The sequence below is a fragment of the Orcinus orca genome, chromosome 12 (genome assembly GCF_937001465.1).
Source record: "Orcinus orca chromosome 12, mOrcOrc1.1, whole genome shotgun sequence".
NCBI classification, from domain to species: Eukaryota; Metazoa; Chordata; class Mammalia; order Artiodactyla; family Delphinidae; genus Orcinus; species Orcinus orca.
Window position 1 is genome coordinate 53,382,568 of NC_064570.1, and position 17,340 is coordinate 53,399,907.

Sequence of the window (17,340 nt, forward strand, 5' to 3'; positions counted from 1 at the left end):
TTGGAGAAATTAGGAGGTGTCAGAAGGATGAAAGGCTTTCTTTTAGCCTTACAGTCTGATGCTATCTTCCAAAAATGTTTAAAGTTATAATCAACTCAATTATAAAAAGCTGTTCAGAAAAGAATAGCTAGTATAGTAGCTATTCTATAACTGTAATAGAATAACTATAATAGAATAGTGCCGGCCTAGTGGCACTTCTGTGAGCATCCCTGTAAGTGGTTCATAGCCATGTGGGTCCCTCAGTGAGAATCAGACTCCTTCCCACCCTCAGTGCTCCTGAGAACAGCCCCTTCCAGAAATGAGGTGGTCAGAGCCATCTAATTCTCTAACAGAAAGCTGGGTCTGAGCACAGGAGTACAGATGATCCCCCCAACCCCTGGACAATTTCTCAGACATCAAGTCTAGAGCACTCACTTCCCCTTTCATCAGCCTTCTGCCCCAATCCCCACCAAACCTCTCTCCACATGACCCAGGAAGTGTAACTGGATCCACTGTCTTGAAATTCAGAGAAAGAAAGAGAAACTAAAGATTCTGTAGAGATTAATCAGGAAGATGAAAAGAAATCATTCCTCACCAACTTAGTGCTCAGCTAAGAAAGTACCATTAAGCATCAAAGATTTGCTACACTCTACTTCTACATCTACATACCTCCATTTCCAGGTATGCACATTTTAGGTAATTGTGAAGAAAAGATAGGTCCATCATTTTTATTGTTTTTTGGCATGAATTTCCATATGAAGTGAAGCCCTGCCTTTGTGAATGCTATAGGCATACTAAGGCATAAATGGAATTTGAAGAACCAGTGCCCAAAATGTTGAAATGTAGGGGTTAAACTGGAGCTGTGGGATTATGTAGGAAGCAGGTGGGGGCACAGAAATCAATGGTTAATAAGGGAGATTTAAGGTTAAATAAGGACTTTGGAGCTGTGGTATGTGTCCAGGTGAAATAAAGCTGTAAGAAAACTGCTCTCTCTCGACAGCATGAAATCCACCACCTCCAAGGCTCAGAGTAAGGAGGCTGACCAAACATTCTCGACCCTGTCCCGAATGGCCAATTTGGGTCAAGAGAGTGGTGAGGAGGCAGTCTTCCACAATGGCTATTACAGAGGGTAGAGGGGACAGCAAATTCTGCTAGATCAGCTCAGCTTACTTTAAAAAAAAAAAAAAAGTGATAAGATATTCAATTAATCAAGAATTCCTGGGGTGTGGTAGTGCTAAAACTGAAGGATTCAGGAGATAAATGCAAGGCTGGAAGTACGAACAAAAGAAGCAAAAAATTTACAAGAACATTTTGGAAGAATAGATGTCAAGGATGTGCCAAATAAGGATGCTATTTCCCAGACACAGACTTGTAGGATTGAATAAATAAGTCCACATCCTCTGTATTGGCCAAATTATTTTGCATCTGTCAGCTTCTACCTTTTGGGGGACTACATCTCCCATGTACATGGTTTTTAAGAGAGCAGCCTATTTAAATAGCCTGGCCCTGCACCTTGATCCAAGAATCAGCCATCAGGAAAAGCTGTAAGATATGAGATCATGTGTCCCTCCATGAAATGAAGAAAGAAATAAGTGAAATAAGACAGATACTGTAATTACCCCCATTTTGCAAATGATGAAAATGGACGTTTCCAGAGGCTAAGGAAGTTTTTTCAAGGCACATGGTTAGTACGGATAGAGCCAGGAATTTTAATCGTAGCCTGTTTCCCTCTAAGACAAATCCTGGTTGCAGTAAGCACTCAATAAGTGCAGACAATTATTAAAACAGGACTGGAAAAGTTATGTGAGAACAGATTGTGTCAGGCTTTGAATAGCATGCTTAGGAGGTTAGACTTTAAATTATGGAGAATGGGGACAGCTGCATAGATTCTGAGGGAGGAAGTGAAATGTTTCCAGTTGTTCTTTAAGAAGATAACTCTGACAAAGAACAGAGAGAGTTCTAATGGTGCTTCCATCCCTTGGGGGTCCTTAAGCCATCCGCTTGTATTAATAAATTTTTTATTTGACATATGCTAGCTGAAGTCACATTCCTGTCACTTGCAACTGGAAAAGTCCTGATTAATAAATTTCATTTTGCTGATGAGGAAACTTGAAACCAAACAGTTGAAATGAATCACAGTTTTCTGGTCTCAATGTCAGTACTATGTCTCCAATCTGTAGCCCTAAACCACCCTACCCTGAGAAATTAGACCTTTTACTTTTTTTTAACTGCACTATTTGTCTTGAAGAAAAGGTGAACAAAATAATTCTTCTTCAGGGGCAATTGAAAGTGATTTTTAAATATAATTGAAACCCACACCAATACGGATGTGGAAAACCAGCACTCAGAAAACAGGCCTTTATTAAATATATCTAGCATAGGATTATCCCATACTCCAGACTCAGCCTTGATAAGGCTCTTCAGATTCTGCAATCTAATGATTTGGAGTTATGCAACAGAATATGCAACTTTTTTTTTTGAAGATGTTGGGGGTAGGAGTTTATTAATTATTTTATTTATTTTTGCTGTGTTGGGTCTTAGTTTCTGTATGAGGGCTTTCTCTAGTTGTGGCAAGCGGGGGCCACTCTTCATCGCGGTGCGCAGGCCTCTCACTATCGCGGCCTCTCTTGTTATGGAGCACAGGCTCCAGACGCGCAGGCTCAGTAGTTGTGGCTCACAGGCCTAGTTGCTCCGCGGCATGTGGGATCCTCCCAGACCAGGGCTCGAACCCATGTCCCCTGCATTGGCAGGCAGATTCTCAACCACTGCTCCACCAGGGAAGTCCCCAGAATATGCAACTTTTGAACAAATTTTTCCTCTCAAAAGAACTTACTCCTGACAACTACTAACTTTGGAGTCATCTTTAACTCTTACCCATCTAGTCCACTGTTCATGTAGAGTCAAAATTCTGCATCCTGTCAATCCACAGTACCCATATCTGTCTTTTTCCTTCACTCCCACCTTAACACAGTGTTTTGTTTCCACTCACCTGTACAAGTGGCCTCTTAACTCATTCAGCTGTTACCATTCTCTTCTGCTACCATCTAATTGTGTTGCCCCTTGCTGTTTGCAGAACTGGCTTCAAGCTCCTAAGCATGACATTCAAGGCTAACTGAAATCTGACTAACACATGTTAGCCTTAATTCTCCAATTACCCACAAGTCTTAGCTAAATAAGCTATTGATGCTCAACAAGTATCAACTGTTAATATTTGTTGTTAATCAGATTGTCCTGCTTGTTTCTATTTCCCATGTGTTAATGTGATCTCCTTTCAAGCATGGAAGTTTCCTTGATTCTGCTCCCTCTCTACAATGAACGGATGATTCTCTCCCCCACATCCCCAGGGTTTTGAGTAGAGCATGAAGGACTCTCCACAGTTTGCTATGTATTACTGTCAGATTGGTGCATGTCTAATTTCCTTTCCAGAAGTTGAACTCCTTGAGAGTGAAAAAAGTCTTATTCTTTTTTTTTTTTGCTGTACGCGGGCCTCTCACTGTTGTGGCCTCTCCCGTTGTGGAGCACAGGCTCTGGACGCGCAGGCTCAGCGGCCACGGCTCACGGGCCCAGCCGCTCTGCGGCATGTGGGGTCTTCCCGGACCGGGGCACGAACCCGCGTTCCGTGCATCGGCAGGCGGACTCTCAACCACTGTGCCGCCAGGGAAGCCCAAAAGTCTTATTCTTTATTGTACTTCCACCTTGCATATAAATATTGGTTTGCTTTGAATTTGGGACCAAGTTACTGATGATGGAGTAAACTCACCAACATTTTTTATTTAATCCAAATTGAATGCTTTAAAAAGGCAGTTATTGGGCTTCCCTGGTGGCGCAGTGGTTGAGAGTCCGCCTGCCGATGCAGGGGACACGGGTTCGTGCCCCGGTCCGGGAAGATCCCACATGCCGCGGGGCGGCCGGGCCCGTGAGCCATGGCCGCTGAGCCTGCGCGTCTGGAGCCTGTGCTCCGCAGCGGGAGAGGCCACAATAGTGAGAGGCCCGCGTACCGTAAAAAAAAAAAAAAAAAAAAATGATTTCAAATATACACAAGTTTAGTGATACTGGTTTTCTTAGCACTATTATGTTTTTGGTAGGAGACATTATCTTTCATGTTCTCTCCAGTGATCACTAAGATTGTTAAACTTACTACAAAATTAGGAAAATCCTTTCATAGTAATTTCATGAAATTACTGATTTCATTTCATTTATTACAAAAGTCAGATTTCTACAAATGCATTATTAATGATTTAAAATTTTTAAATTCTCAGTATGTCTCATTTTGGATGTTGTCTATCTCTATGTATATCGTAATACCTTACTTTGGAAGACATAGCACTGCTCTTAATAGTAGCATGAACCATGAAATTTTTGCAACAGGTATATGAAAATTTGAAACATCAAAATTATTTTAGTCATAGCCAAAAGCCCCTCCTTTACACAATCCCAATTTAAATGATTTATGGAAATCCCATACTTTACATCTCTCCCAAGAGCTAATACATTTTTAATCCTAAACTTCATGTAGGCTTGCAATACCTCCCGATAAAGTTCTGGTGGCTTGCAATTCATATCCACGAGGAATAGCGGCTGTTGGCATATACTTCCTTCCCATGGTTGATATGCAGGGAGAACTGGTTTCTATAGTGCTTTGAATTCATAGAGTTAGATATGGATTTTGAATATATATCCTCAATATTTGTAGTGTGTTATCTCAGGACACAAGAAAATAGAAAAAAAAATTTTACTGCAGTTAGATTTTTCCAGGACTAATTCTTTCTCATATATTAAGCATATATGTTGTCTGGAAAGGAGAACATTTTCCACCCTATCCACAGTTGACTCTGTTTATATTTTCTGTGATTATGGCCATGAATATATTTGGATTTATTTCTACCATCTTATTTTTGTGTTTTGTTTTTACAATGGTTGTTCTTTCTTCTTTTCTTTTGTCCCCCGCCCCTGCTCTCTTCCTGCCTTTTATTGAACTGATTGTTTTCTTCTTTTAAATGGAGAAACTTAAGCTTGGGTATCTCCAATAAAACCAATTTTCAGGGAGAAGAAAATCCAGAAATAGAAAAGAGAAAGTTAAAACTGGGTCACAGAGAAATCTGGATTAAGTGAAAAGCGCTATATTTTTGATAATGGAATTTATGATACAAAATGCCCTTTTAAAGCTTTCATTTGATATTCTTGGTGTTGACTTCCACAGGGCAAGTGAGAATTTTCAGTTCTTCAACTATAACCTATGAGGAGCTATTTCACTTTTTTGTTGTTCTCATGGGCAGCTTCCTTCTTGGTGTGATAAACTGCCCTGTCCAATACGGTGGCCACTAGGCACATGTGGCTACTTAATTTAAATTAATTAATTAGACTAATTACATTTAAATAAATATTTAAAATCTAGTTACACTAGCCACATTTCAAGCACTCAGTAACCCCTTTTGCTTAGTGGCTACTATTCTGGACAGTGCAGACTATAGAACATTTCTGTCATTGTAGAAAGTTCTATTGGACAGGCAGTGATAAGCCTATAGCGGTACCACAGCTTCATACACCTTGGAGCAGAGCTATTTGAGAGAGTGCATCACATTGCAGGATTTAGAACTGACAACCCACGGCAGCATTCTGTAACATTCTTCCAGCATCTTTTACTCCTGTGGTGAACAGTGACCAGCATGGGGAGAGATGCCCACCATAGAGGTTATTGGGGACTCCTGCTCTGCACGTAAAATCCAGTCTTGGTGCCCAGAGGACATCGGAAATGATTTATATGGAGCAACAACTTAAGGGGTGGCAGTAATAGCAGACGCTGAGATGCTAACTTCTGTATAGCAGTGGGGATCTTGACTTTCTGAATGGTATGGGGAAGCCAAGAAAGGCAGGACCATTTCCAGTTGAAGCTAGGTTGCAAAGGGTTGGACATGGCCTAGCCCATAGTGTTTGGCATTCCTTCGAAGCTCTGATGTCTCCACCTTGTTGTTGGACTGGTTTAGGTCTTATCTGAACCAACTGGTTAGAAGATCTACCCTGAGCCTGTTGCATCACTGGCACAAATAACTGATAGCAGCAGGTTGGAACTGATTCAGGATGGCATCGGCAGGGAACACCCATGCCAGCCACCATCTGCCCCTGCATATCCTGGAAGGTCAGGTGAGATTCTCTTTCTCCTTCTGGGCCAGCTAATATATATCACCAACGTACATGTGCCCATTCATTGCAGGAGCAGCCTTGCCTCTTTGAGGAAGGAGAAGCTGAGAAAGACCAAGCTCTTTGGTTCTCTCTTAACTCCAGCATCATCTTGGCACTGGTTATGCCCAAGAAGACAAAATTCCTCTTTTCATTGTCAGTGGTGTTAGGTAGGCTCATACTCACCTGGATTGGATAAATTCTTTCATGTTTCAGCTGCTTCAAATTTGTTTTTATCCTGGCTTGTGCTCTACTTCTGTGTAGAGCTGACAAATATGATTTTTCCCCACTGATTTCCTTTTAATTAATTTCATCCACACTTGTTGGTATTGTCAAGTTTTTTTGCAACTCACGAAATCAGTCTTTGGATTTCCCACTGGGATCTGTCATCATCTTGAGACTTCAGCATTGTTCCCAAATAAACTAAAATTTTCTTTTAGGATGTCATCATCCATATATTCCCCAAAGTTTCAACTTTGTGTCAGGTGCTGTGGTGAGTACGGGAATACAAGGCACAAGATAAAGGGACGGCTTTGCCCTCACGAAATCGCCCAGCAGGGGAGACAAATAATTAAGCTACGGTTACGTTACTTGCAATGAAGGAAAGTGTATTCTGCGTTTGCATTTGTTTGACTTTATCATTCTTTAACATATGAAAATGTAATATTTCAACAGTTCATGTACCTGGAAAACAAATGTACCAAAACTGGGATGATTGACGATGGATTTAAGAACAACCGTGCAAATCCCCAATCGGCTATATAGCGGGGAGTGACAGAATTGAAGGGAGCTGCTCTCGTACAGCTTTGCGGTGCAGGAGAAGGGGCTCGTGGGGACACCCAATAAGTCCCTCCGCAAGCCTGCGCACAGCTTCCCGCACACATCGCCCTACCCAGGCGTCTGCGTGGCAGGGGCGCGGAGCCACGGGCGCACCCAGCGTGGCTCCGCCCCGGGCGCGCGGCTCGCAACTACCACTCCCAGAAGGCTGTGCGAGTCCGGGAGGAAAGAGGCGGTGGCGGCGGCAGGAAGGGCCAGAGCGGCGTCTCCGGCGGCGGGTGTCCACTCGGTGGTCTGTCCGACAGCTCCCGGCCCCCGGACGGAGGACGCAGTCCTAAACGGCCCCCGTAGTCCCGGGCGCTGGCCCGGGCGAACCGCCGCCTCCGCCCGCGGGACGGGCGCGGGGCGGGATGTAGGGCGCTGGGCGCGGAGGCCGCGGGCGCGGCAGGGGTAGCGCCTAGGGCGCGCCGAGGATGGAGAGAGCGATGGAGCAGCTCAATCGCCTGACGCGCTCGCTGCGCCGCGCGCGCACCGTAGAGCTGCCGGACGGTGAGCTGGCCGCGGGCTAGGGGCGGCGGGGGCGGGGCTCGGGGCGCGGGGAGGCCCGGCTGGGAAAACTAACCAAAAGCTGAACAAACGCCCACGTTTACTTTCCTTGGCAGGGGCCGGGCTGGGACCTCCTGCTACCCCTCGCCCGCCGCTCCCGCCCGGGGCAGGTGGGAGTTTGGGGGAGGGGTCCGGGCTGTGAAGGTTCTGCTGCTAGAAGAAGCAGGATAGACCCAAGTCTCTCCGGACTATCGATTAGGGGTTTTGGCGAAGGAGCAGAAATATCACCCGGAGGGCGGAGATCCGGATTCAGAAAACATCACAGTTGTGGGCCATTTTACAGTCTCTGCCTGCTGGGGCTAGAGGGATGCTCCCCAAGTAGTATTGTTTACTTTAAGCTGCTGAGGGGAATTAAGCAGTCTTTTCTTTTTCTAAATGTAGAGCACTGTTGTATTTTGACAATAAATAAAAAGGTGTCAAATATCAAACATGTACTTGAAGTACTGTGTGTGTTTACATATATACACTTTACTTTAATATGCATGTCTGCATTTATTCATCAGACAGAGGGGGCTGGGGCGCTTCTACAGAGAGGAGTAAGGCATGAGCCCTGTCGTTTAGGAATTTTAGTTCAGTGTGCCAGGATTTCTTCAGAATAGGTAAAACACTAGTAATAAAAGAGATGAGAAAGAAAGCCGTTTTGTTTGCAGCCTCATGAATTCAGATGGTTTAGTGGTAGTGGGAGAGCGCAGTGCTGTCTCTAAGAGGCTTGATTCTGTATGCCCAACTGAGAGAAAGGGTAGGAGTTAAGTCTGGTGATTTTTTTTTTTTAAATGCATTGCATTAGTTTATCTTATATCATTTTTTAAAAAAATTTCTTTGAATTGCTGCTGGGGAGGTGATCTGTAAGGTTAGTGAAGGAGAACTTGGGCGAGAGCCATAAAAGAAATGTGGGACTGGAGACCTGAGGATAATTTTTCTGAAAAAAATTTTCCCTAGTCTCTACTTATGATTCAGAACAGGATGATTTGTGGCGACTGTTTCTCAAAAGATAATTTTGTACTTGGTACCTTGCTAGTGTAAAGTAAGAGACTGAAAATGATCCTGATTTTAGGAACAAGACTTTTGACTTCAACGTTTTCTTTCTCTGTTTTCTTTCCACCTTCCACCTTTGAGTCCATTTCTTAAGTGCTGATCTCACTCATTTTCCGCAGTCAAATTATTGGTATCCTTTGCTGCGTGTGTAGTTTCATTTACACGGTATTTGTATTGCTCAGTTTAAATCCCGTTTTTTTTTAACGTAAATGTGACTTAGAAGACTTTGATAATGTTTCTTGTTTTAAAAGTAATGTGTTTTCATTGTGAAACATTTTGAAAAGAAAGAAAAATAAAATAATCTGTCATTTCACACCCAGTGATAAACAATGTTAGTATTTTCTTTATTTCCTTCTATTATTATTTTTTCTCTTTCTCTACTGAAACTAAGATCATACTGCATATAGTCTTTTATTTTGCTTTTAGAAAACATACAACATTTATTATATCTTTAAATGCTTAATTATTTTGTAGGATTTAATGTAGGTTTATTTTGTAGGTTAATATGTAACAAATATTGAATCTAATTATTGTTTTTATAATAGATTTTATGAGGAACAGGTTTGTACATTTTTAAATCTCAGTCTGCCTTTATAAATATTTCCTTAGGATTATTACATAGAAGAGTATAGATCTAATTATATCAGCATTTTTAAGACTGAGTATCAACCTCTCAACTAACTCTTTGGAAAAGAAAGTTCCACCCACAGTCTGAGAGTCCCTGGAAACTAGAGTAATTAAAAATAAAACTTTTTCCCATGTTGCTTACATTTGTTTTTCTTTGATTATAGTGAGTTTGCTCATCCTGTCCTTTTAATTTATCTTTGTCCCTAAGATGAATGTTTTTGAATTCTCTGAGATTGGCCCTTTCAAATGTGTGTGTGTGTGTGTGTGTGTGTGTGTGTGTGTGTGTTACATTCTAATTATAAAAATTTAGATTGTTGTGCTTTCATTTTAAGGGCTGAACAGAAGTTCTGAGATCTAACTTTAGGAAATAATCAGATGTTTATCTTGCCTTGTTAGACTTCAGTGATTAATAAGCACTTGATTGGAGCTAATTATTAAGGTTGGAAAGTTTTTAATCAGCCCTCACTCTAAAATTAACTTTGTTGCATAGGATTAACCTGCAGATATTTTATTTATTGAATTGAATTCTGGGAAAACATATTTATGTTTCCTTGGGATGATGAAAACCTGAGTATTCCCTCTAAGTAATGGAGTGCAGGTTGTTGAGTCATCTTAGGCAGGGCTAACAGGAATATTCTTGTGAGACAGGAAGTGAAAGGAAAACAATTATTTTAGGGATATAGATTCTCTGTGGACTGTAAATAGTTGGCTTATATTATTCATTTATGTGGAAAAAGTAATCTTAAACTACTGCATTTACAGTGAATGTAATTTGTTTAATAAAATAATAGAACTTGAGCCCATTTGAGCATATATTTGAATAATGATTAGGATAGTTATCAATTTTTTAAAAAATCTCTCCCATTTTATGGTTTGATGAGACATTGAATATAGCATAGTGAATCTGAGCTTCCTGTTCTTTGAGGTTTTCCTTTTAGTTGCTGAGTTCTGAAATGTTATTAATAAAAATGGCCAACATAGCTGATAAAGTGAGAGATTGATTAAACTTTTCTTATCACTCTGAAAACTTTTGTTACATACCTAGTTCTCAAGATTTCTTCATGAGTGTGGAGAAGGAAGCACCTGACAGCAAATTTTATTCAGTACTTTCTTAGTATAGTATTTCCTGGATAGTCTCCTTCTAGCATCATAGTTGTGGTTATATTTGTGTCTTCGTACCTTTTAGCGTATGTGAGCTATTTTTTAATAAGGTTAGATACTACTACTACAAGATCTACCTCTAAATTTTATCTAAATGAACACCCTATAAGTAAAACCCATGCGAACCTTATGGTGCTCACTTAAAAGTATGTACTATCTTGATTTATAAGTTTAAATTCACAAGGGTATTTCCTGTTTATGACTTTGTTTATTATGGAGTGACTTAATTGAAATTGTCATGGTTTAGAAGTTAAGATTTTTATTGGGGCGTGTATTATATGAGAGAGAAAGAATGTTGCCATGCTGAGGGAGGCTTAGTGAAGTGTTTTTCAACTCCTTTTGGTGACTCACTGTTAGATAATGAGAATAATTGAGTGGTTTCAGTCAGCATTTTGAAAAAATTGAGATGGACGAGAATAAAACAAGTTAGACTGTATTGTACATGTTAAGAATAGTATTGTAGGTCTTCCCTGGTGGCGCAGTGGTTGAGAGTCCGCCTGCCGATGCGGGGGACACGGGTTATTGCCCCGGTCCGGGAGGATCCCACATGCCGCGGAGCGGCTGGGCCCGTGAGCCATGGCCGCTGAGCCTGCGCGTCCGGAGCCTGTGCTCCGCAGCGGGAGAGGCCACAGCGGTGAGAGGCCCGCGTACCGCAAAAAAAAAAAAAAAGAATAGTATTGTAGACCTTTTGGCTATTTATATAGTGTATACTGGGGGCAGTGGAAGATTTTTCTTGTGGGAGCTTTGGAATCAGCCAGCTTTGAATTCCAGTTTAGCCATTTAATGCCACCATCACACGGCTTATTACTTAGTGCTTCAGCTTTCTCATTTGTAAAATAGGGATAATACTAGTACCTACTTCATAAGGTGGCTGTGAAGATAAAAGAGATGATGCATATGCATGTGAAGTGTTTAGAACAGTGCCTTTAAGGTAATAATTTAAAACATGTTGGCTGTTATTAGTAGGATTCTTTGGTTATTGAATTATTATTATAGTGAAAGAGTTGTTGCATCTGCATACTGTACTTGTGAATGTTGACAAGGACTAAATTGCTCTTCATGTATACATTCAAAAATAGTAAAATAATGAACAAAAATGTGAAGAAATGGTAACTTTTTTTCTCTTCCTCTAAATACTTCTGGATATATTTCTACATATATAATGTTTTTTCAAACATAATCACAATACCATTATTAGAGCCAACACAAGTAACAGTAATTTTAATTCTCATCAAATACCCAGTCCATGTTCAGTTTTCTCCTCAGAAATATTCACTTACAGTTGGTTTGTTTGAATCAGTATCCAGTCAGGTCCACACATTACATTTGGTTGACTCATCTCTTAAGAATCTTTTAATGATAACAGTTCCCCCTATTTTTTCTTTTTCTTTTTAACTTTCCATTTTTAAGTAATTTTAGACTCACAGAAAAGTTGCATAAACAGTTCCTGTATACCCTTCACTCAGCTTCCCCTCATGTTTACATCTTATACAACCAAAGAACAGTGATCAAAATTAAGGAGTTAAAAAAAAAAAAATTAAGGAGTTAATATTGGTGTAATACTGTTAGCCACATTCCAGACTTTTATTAGAATTTCATGAGTTTTCCTACTAATGTCTTTTTTCTATATAAGGATCCAATTGAGGATACCACATTGCATTTAGTTGTCATGTTTCCTTAACCTCCCCTGAACTGTGATATTTCTTCAATTTTTCCTTGACTTTAATGGTCTTGATTAAGAGGACTGATCAGGTATTTTGTGGAATTCCCCTTAATTTGGGTTTGTCTGGTGTTTTCCCATGAGTAGATTAAAGTTACAGATTTTTGGCAAGAATACTACAAAAGTGATGTGCCCTTCTCAGTGGAAACTCAAGGGCTACAATATATTGATATGTATTATTTCTGGTGATGTTACCCTTTATCAGATGATTAAGGTGATAATCTGCTGGGTTCTCCACTGTAAGTTCACTGTGGGGGAAATACTTTGATACTAGGCAAATATCCTTTTTCTCAAACTTTTACTCATAAATTTTAGTACTGCTATTAACTTTTTAAGGGCTAAATGGGACTTGTCAGTGTTACTTCTCTGTAAGTAACTTATTAAAAAACGTAAAGCTCTAATATGCATTGAATTGAGGAATGACCATTAGTAATACATAAAAGTAAATTCAGGGACTTTCCTGGCAGTCTGGTGGTTAAGACCTCGCCTTCCAAAGCGGGTGCAGGTTTGATCCCTGGTCAGGGAGCTAGGATCCCACATGCCTCGTAGCCAGAAAAACCAAAACATAAAACAGAAGCAATATTGTAACAAATTCAATAAAGACTTTAAAAATGGTCCACATCAAAAAAAAAAATTCAAACGCTATCTGAAATTTATATAAGTATCGCATGAGATCATAGACGTTATTGACTTTTAACTTCTTTTGGATCATATTTCTGTGAATTTATAAAAGATAATAAATGAAAATGTGAGGTAAGTAAAAATAAGACTTTAATGCTGTTTCATAAAAATTTCTTGTGTTATTGACAAGGAGCAAATACTATGTATATGTAATATTTTAAAATAATTTTAGCATATTTATCTTTGATATTCATATATACTTAACATTCCTCCAAGTACTTGTAAGTATGATGAAACATTGTGCATTATTGCAAATCTTGCAATACCTCTGGTGTTTTTCACTATCCATAATCTTCTTCCACCTCTTCTCCTAGCTTTTTATTTAGAGTTAAGAAAACTCTGAAGTAGTCATAAGTATCACCCTTTGGAAAAAGTAGGAGATAAATTAATTCCTTTTCTTTTTTTTTTTTAACACTTAGATAATGAAACTGCTGTTTATACATTAATGCCAATGGTTATGGCTGATCAACACAGGTGAGTGCCTATTTACAAATTTATATATTTTTTCCACAAATTTATATTTTTTAAGAATATAAATTTACCTAAATGTTGCGTACACACATACACACACAAACACACCATAGAGTTTGGACATAGGTTTTGTCCTGCGGCAAGTTATTTAACCTCTATTATAATTTTCTGTCTGTGAAATAAGAAACAGGATTTTCTAAGATCCGTATCAACTGTAAAATTCTATGATAAGAAATTTTCTAAATGCATAGTCAGAACTTAAAACAAGTATTTGCTTGGTCACTGACAGTGAAAGAAACATTATGATGGTTTCTGTTAGAGGTCACTACTGATCTTTATAGCAAAAAGTTAGGGCTGATGGACAAGTTATTCCCTAATATTCTACTACTTTGATGTTCTTTCTATTGAGGTAGTGTCGACACTTCTTTTACAGGGCGCACGTGAGGTGTGGTTGTCTGGCTGTGTGATGAGAGAGCTGTAACAGACAGCTCTGCTGTGGTTAGCCATTGGGTAGTTTGGTATTATGAGGAGAAAGTAAAGAGACACTGTATTTTGAAACACGTTTAAAATATAAATGATTTTTTTGCTTTGAACTCCTGTCTGATATAATTAAAGCATGTTTTTGTCTGATTTTTCTTATTTGACCAAAATTAATATAGATAGGCTCAACTTTCTGCAGGGGGAGCAGCCAGTCCTACTCTCTTTGCTTCTCAAGAATCTAGTGGGAGCTGAAGCCAACTTAGGTGTCCTCAGAGCAGGTGACATAGTCAGAGCGGCAGACGAGGAACCCTTCAGCACCAGTTTATAGGTGAGGGCAGTTGGTTTCTGGATGATGCTGCACTGGCTGCTGTGCTACGCTTAGAGAGTAGTGCCTTGTTTTTTGGCTGATGTGGGACAAAACCTTTTGAATAATTGGTAAGAGTAACACTAAACAGCTATTAACTTGAGTTACTATGTTTTTAAAAACTTTTTTTTTTAACCTTGACTCAATTTTCTTTTGGCATAGGTCTGTTTCTGAACTACTATCAAATTCAAAGTTTGATGTCAATTATGCATTTGGACGTGTGAAAAGAAGCTTGCTTCATATTGCAGCAAAGTAAGACTAAGACATTTTGGATTAAATTTTGGTCTAGAGTAATGATCAGTAAGCTTTGAATCAGTGTGTTCCTTAGTAGTTATGGAGAGAGATGAGAACAGACAGCTGAGTGGTTCTTTGTTTTGTCGAGGGCATAGTGTGCTATGCTTACATTCTTTCACTAGATAGATTGTTAATCTTGGGATTGGACTCAAGTCTTATATCTGATGTTTTAACTTGCTCTAGATCAGATTAGAGGAGATTAGGCACGGGGATTATCTTTCCTGGATATACTTAAGAGGGTACATTCACCAAAATTTTACTTTTATCCCACCAATATAAGATTTTATATGCTAATTGCATGTGAAGTTGTTGGCTTTATATTTTTTACTTAGCTGTGGGAATGATTTTTATTCATAATATTCCAGTGTGTAGCTAATCAATTTGTTGATATCTCATCACCCTTTAGGATTTAGGTTGCGATTACTCTACCTAAATAAAATTGATTTTTCAATATAAATTTGGATTCTGGAAAGCCAAAAGTTGAGAGTACTGTATGGTTTCTTTTATGTGCTAATACTTTATTTCGCTTTATATGAACTTCTCAAATACTTAATAGCTTTTGCAGTAGAATGTACCATCTTGAAAGTAGAGGATATTTACTATTTGTGACAGGAGTTAAATTGTAGGTCAATATGGACCCCCAAAATAATGTGTTTAATAGGGCTTTTTGTTTTTTAATTAAGCTATGTCAACTATGGCTGTTTGTTAAATGTGTCTGAACTGTTTTTAATATTGTTTTAGTTGTGGATCGGTGGAATGCTTGGTTCTGCTTTTAAAGAAAGGAGCAAATCCTAACTATCAAGATATTTCAGGCTGTACACCCCTTCATTTGGCAGCTAGAAATGGGTAAATATTTTTTCTTAAGTAGCTTAAGTTGTATTGTTATGACTAAGAGTAGTCAAGGCACTCTACCTTCATTTGGGAATTTTTTTTTTCTTTTGCCCAGTATTTGCCTTGGGAAGAGGGTCTTGGATTATTTTGTTACACTTTTAAACTATAATTTTAATAATTTATTAAGTTTACTAATATTTTTCTTCTTGAAGATATATTTGTCAAAGTTTATTTTTACTAGTATTATAATGACATTTTCTGAAAAGCGTAATTTTCACCTCTTTGTTTTAGTGTCCTTTTTCCTGGTAGTCTTTTGCCTTGTTGAACTCCATGGCTTATTTTCCACATTGTTTAGTTAATTTTATTAATGCAATTAAAGACAGAGTAAATACATTATACTTAGTTTTTTTTTTTAAATAAATTTATTTATTTTTGGCTGCGTTGGGTCTTCGTTGCTGCACGCGGGCTTTCTCTAGTTGCGGCGAGTGGGGCTACTCTTCGTTGCGGTGCGTGGGCTTCTCATTGCGGTGGCTTCTTGTTGCAGATCACGGGCTCTAGGCGTGCGGGCTTCAGTACTTGTGGCTCGCGGGCTCTAGAGCGCAGGCTCAGTAGTTGCGGTGCTAGGGCTTAGCTGCTCTGCGGCATGTGGGATCTCCCCGGACCAGGGCTCAAACCCGTGTCCCCTGCATTGGCAGGCGGATTCTTAACCACTGTGCCACCAGGGAAGTCCCTATACCTAGTTTCTTTGTCAAGAATTTCAGATAGTCATGTCTCTGTGTCTGCCTCCACAATATTTTTCTGTTGGACTGAGAAACCAGACTAAAATAGTTGGAATTATGTTTAAAATGAAAATAAGTAGTTTTTGATTCAGGGCTTGAGGAACTTTACATTTATAAACATTTTTTGAATGCTGGAAAACTTTTCTATGAAAGACTATTCCTATGTGTCTCTTCTTTTGATTACTCTTAGAAGTATTTTTGTTGACTGTTTTGAACAGGAATTCTAGGTAGTTGAGGTGGCTGCCTAAGTGAGATGGATATGGGGCTAAAATTGTCCACTGCCTCAGTCTGAGGCCAAATTTTTGTAGACAAGGATTAAAGTGGAACCAGAAAGACTAGAACCATAGTGATGTCTCAGTTGGACAGAGGAGAAGCATAGCCCTTTGACCCTGTCTGGTCTGTCCCATTTCCTGACTTAGCACGTGAACCAGTTTAGTTGTCCACTGTTGCAAGAGGTAATGTGTTGATTAAACCATTGTTTTTTCTAATAATTGGCCACATTAGGTATGTTGTAGGGTGTCACGCCCAAGGTCATAGACTAAATCATTCATTCCCTTGTTGAATTGATCTCAGGTCTAGATACATTATCCCAAATGTTGGTAGGATAGTGACAAAGCTCTCTGAAAAAGTTACATATAGAAAAATATCTTAGTACAGTGTCTCAACAACTGTAAATGAAAGGACAGATTGGTGCACAGCAGGGATAAAATGTCTACTGCTGTTGTAGTAGGAGACTTAGTCATTTAGGAGACCATTGCTTTTTTTTTTTTTCCAACTTTGTTGAGGTATAATTGGTAAATAAAATTATAATACATTTAAAGTGTGCATCATGATGAATTTGATCTATACATTGTGAAAGGATTTTTGTCATCTAGTTAATTAACATATCCATCACCTCACATATTTATCTTTTTTTTGGTGAGACATTGAATTTGGAGACCATTACATTTTAAAGATGAAGAAATATAACAGATATTATTACATAATTCATATGGTAAATCAGTGAAGAGAAAAGGAGTAAGAAGAGTCCATAACCCTAACATAACATCTAACTTGGATGCCTTTCTATTTCTATAAAGATTACTTTTGATATTCCATACTTAACTATTTTGGTTTTTATATATTGAATGAATGCCTTGTACAACATAGAGGTGCTCAGTAAATGTTTATTAAGTGACTTGATTACTTGTTGCTTCCTGTAGCTTTTGATGGTTTCAGAAATAGTCTTTGGCTCTAATTTCTCTATAAGTTAAAATTTGTCTAGACTGAAGCAGAAGTCATAGGTGAATTCTACCCCTTTTGCTGGTCTATCTGGTTTATGGGGGATTTTGTTTTGTCCCCTCATCTATTGTTGTCAG

The 17,340-nt window shown here is 39.1% G+C and overlaps 1 protein-coding gene across 5 annotated transcripts in view; it reads left to right on the forward strand.

Moving 5' to 3' along the window:
- Positions 1 to 7,141: 7,141 nt before the first annotated feature.
- Positions 7,142 to 17,340, forward strand: part of HACE1 (HECT domain and ankyrin repeat containing E3 ubiquitin protein ligase 1) — a 95,740-nt gene continuing 85,541 nt past the window's right edge. For 2 of the 5 annotated variants that reach the window (XM_049695131.1, XM_033418753.2), the window contains exons 1-4: positions 7,142 to 7,482; positions 13,183 to 13,237; positions 14,241 to 14,330; positions 15,114 to 15,218. In XM_049695131.1, coding sequence (XP_049551088.1) covers positions 7,407 to 7,482; positions 13,183 to 13,237; positions 14,241 to 14,330; positions 15,114 to 15,218 — 326 coding nt within the window. In that variant the 5' untranslated portion in view covers positions 7,142 to 7,406. Of the gene's footprint in view, positions 7,483 to 13,182; positions 13,238 to 14,240; positions 14,331 to 15,113; positions 15,219 to 17,340 lie in introns of those variants that run through there. The other 3 variants (XM_033418752.2, XM_004264777.3, XM_033418754.2) reach the window with 3 other exon arrangements.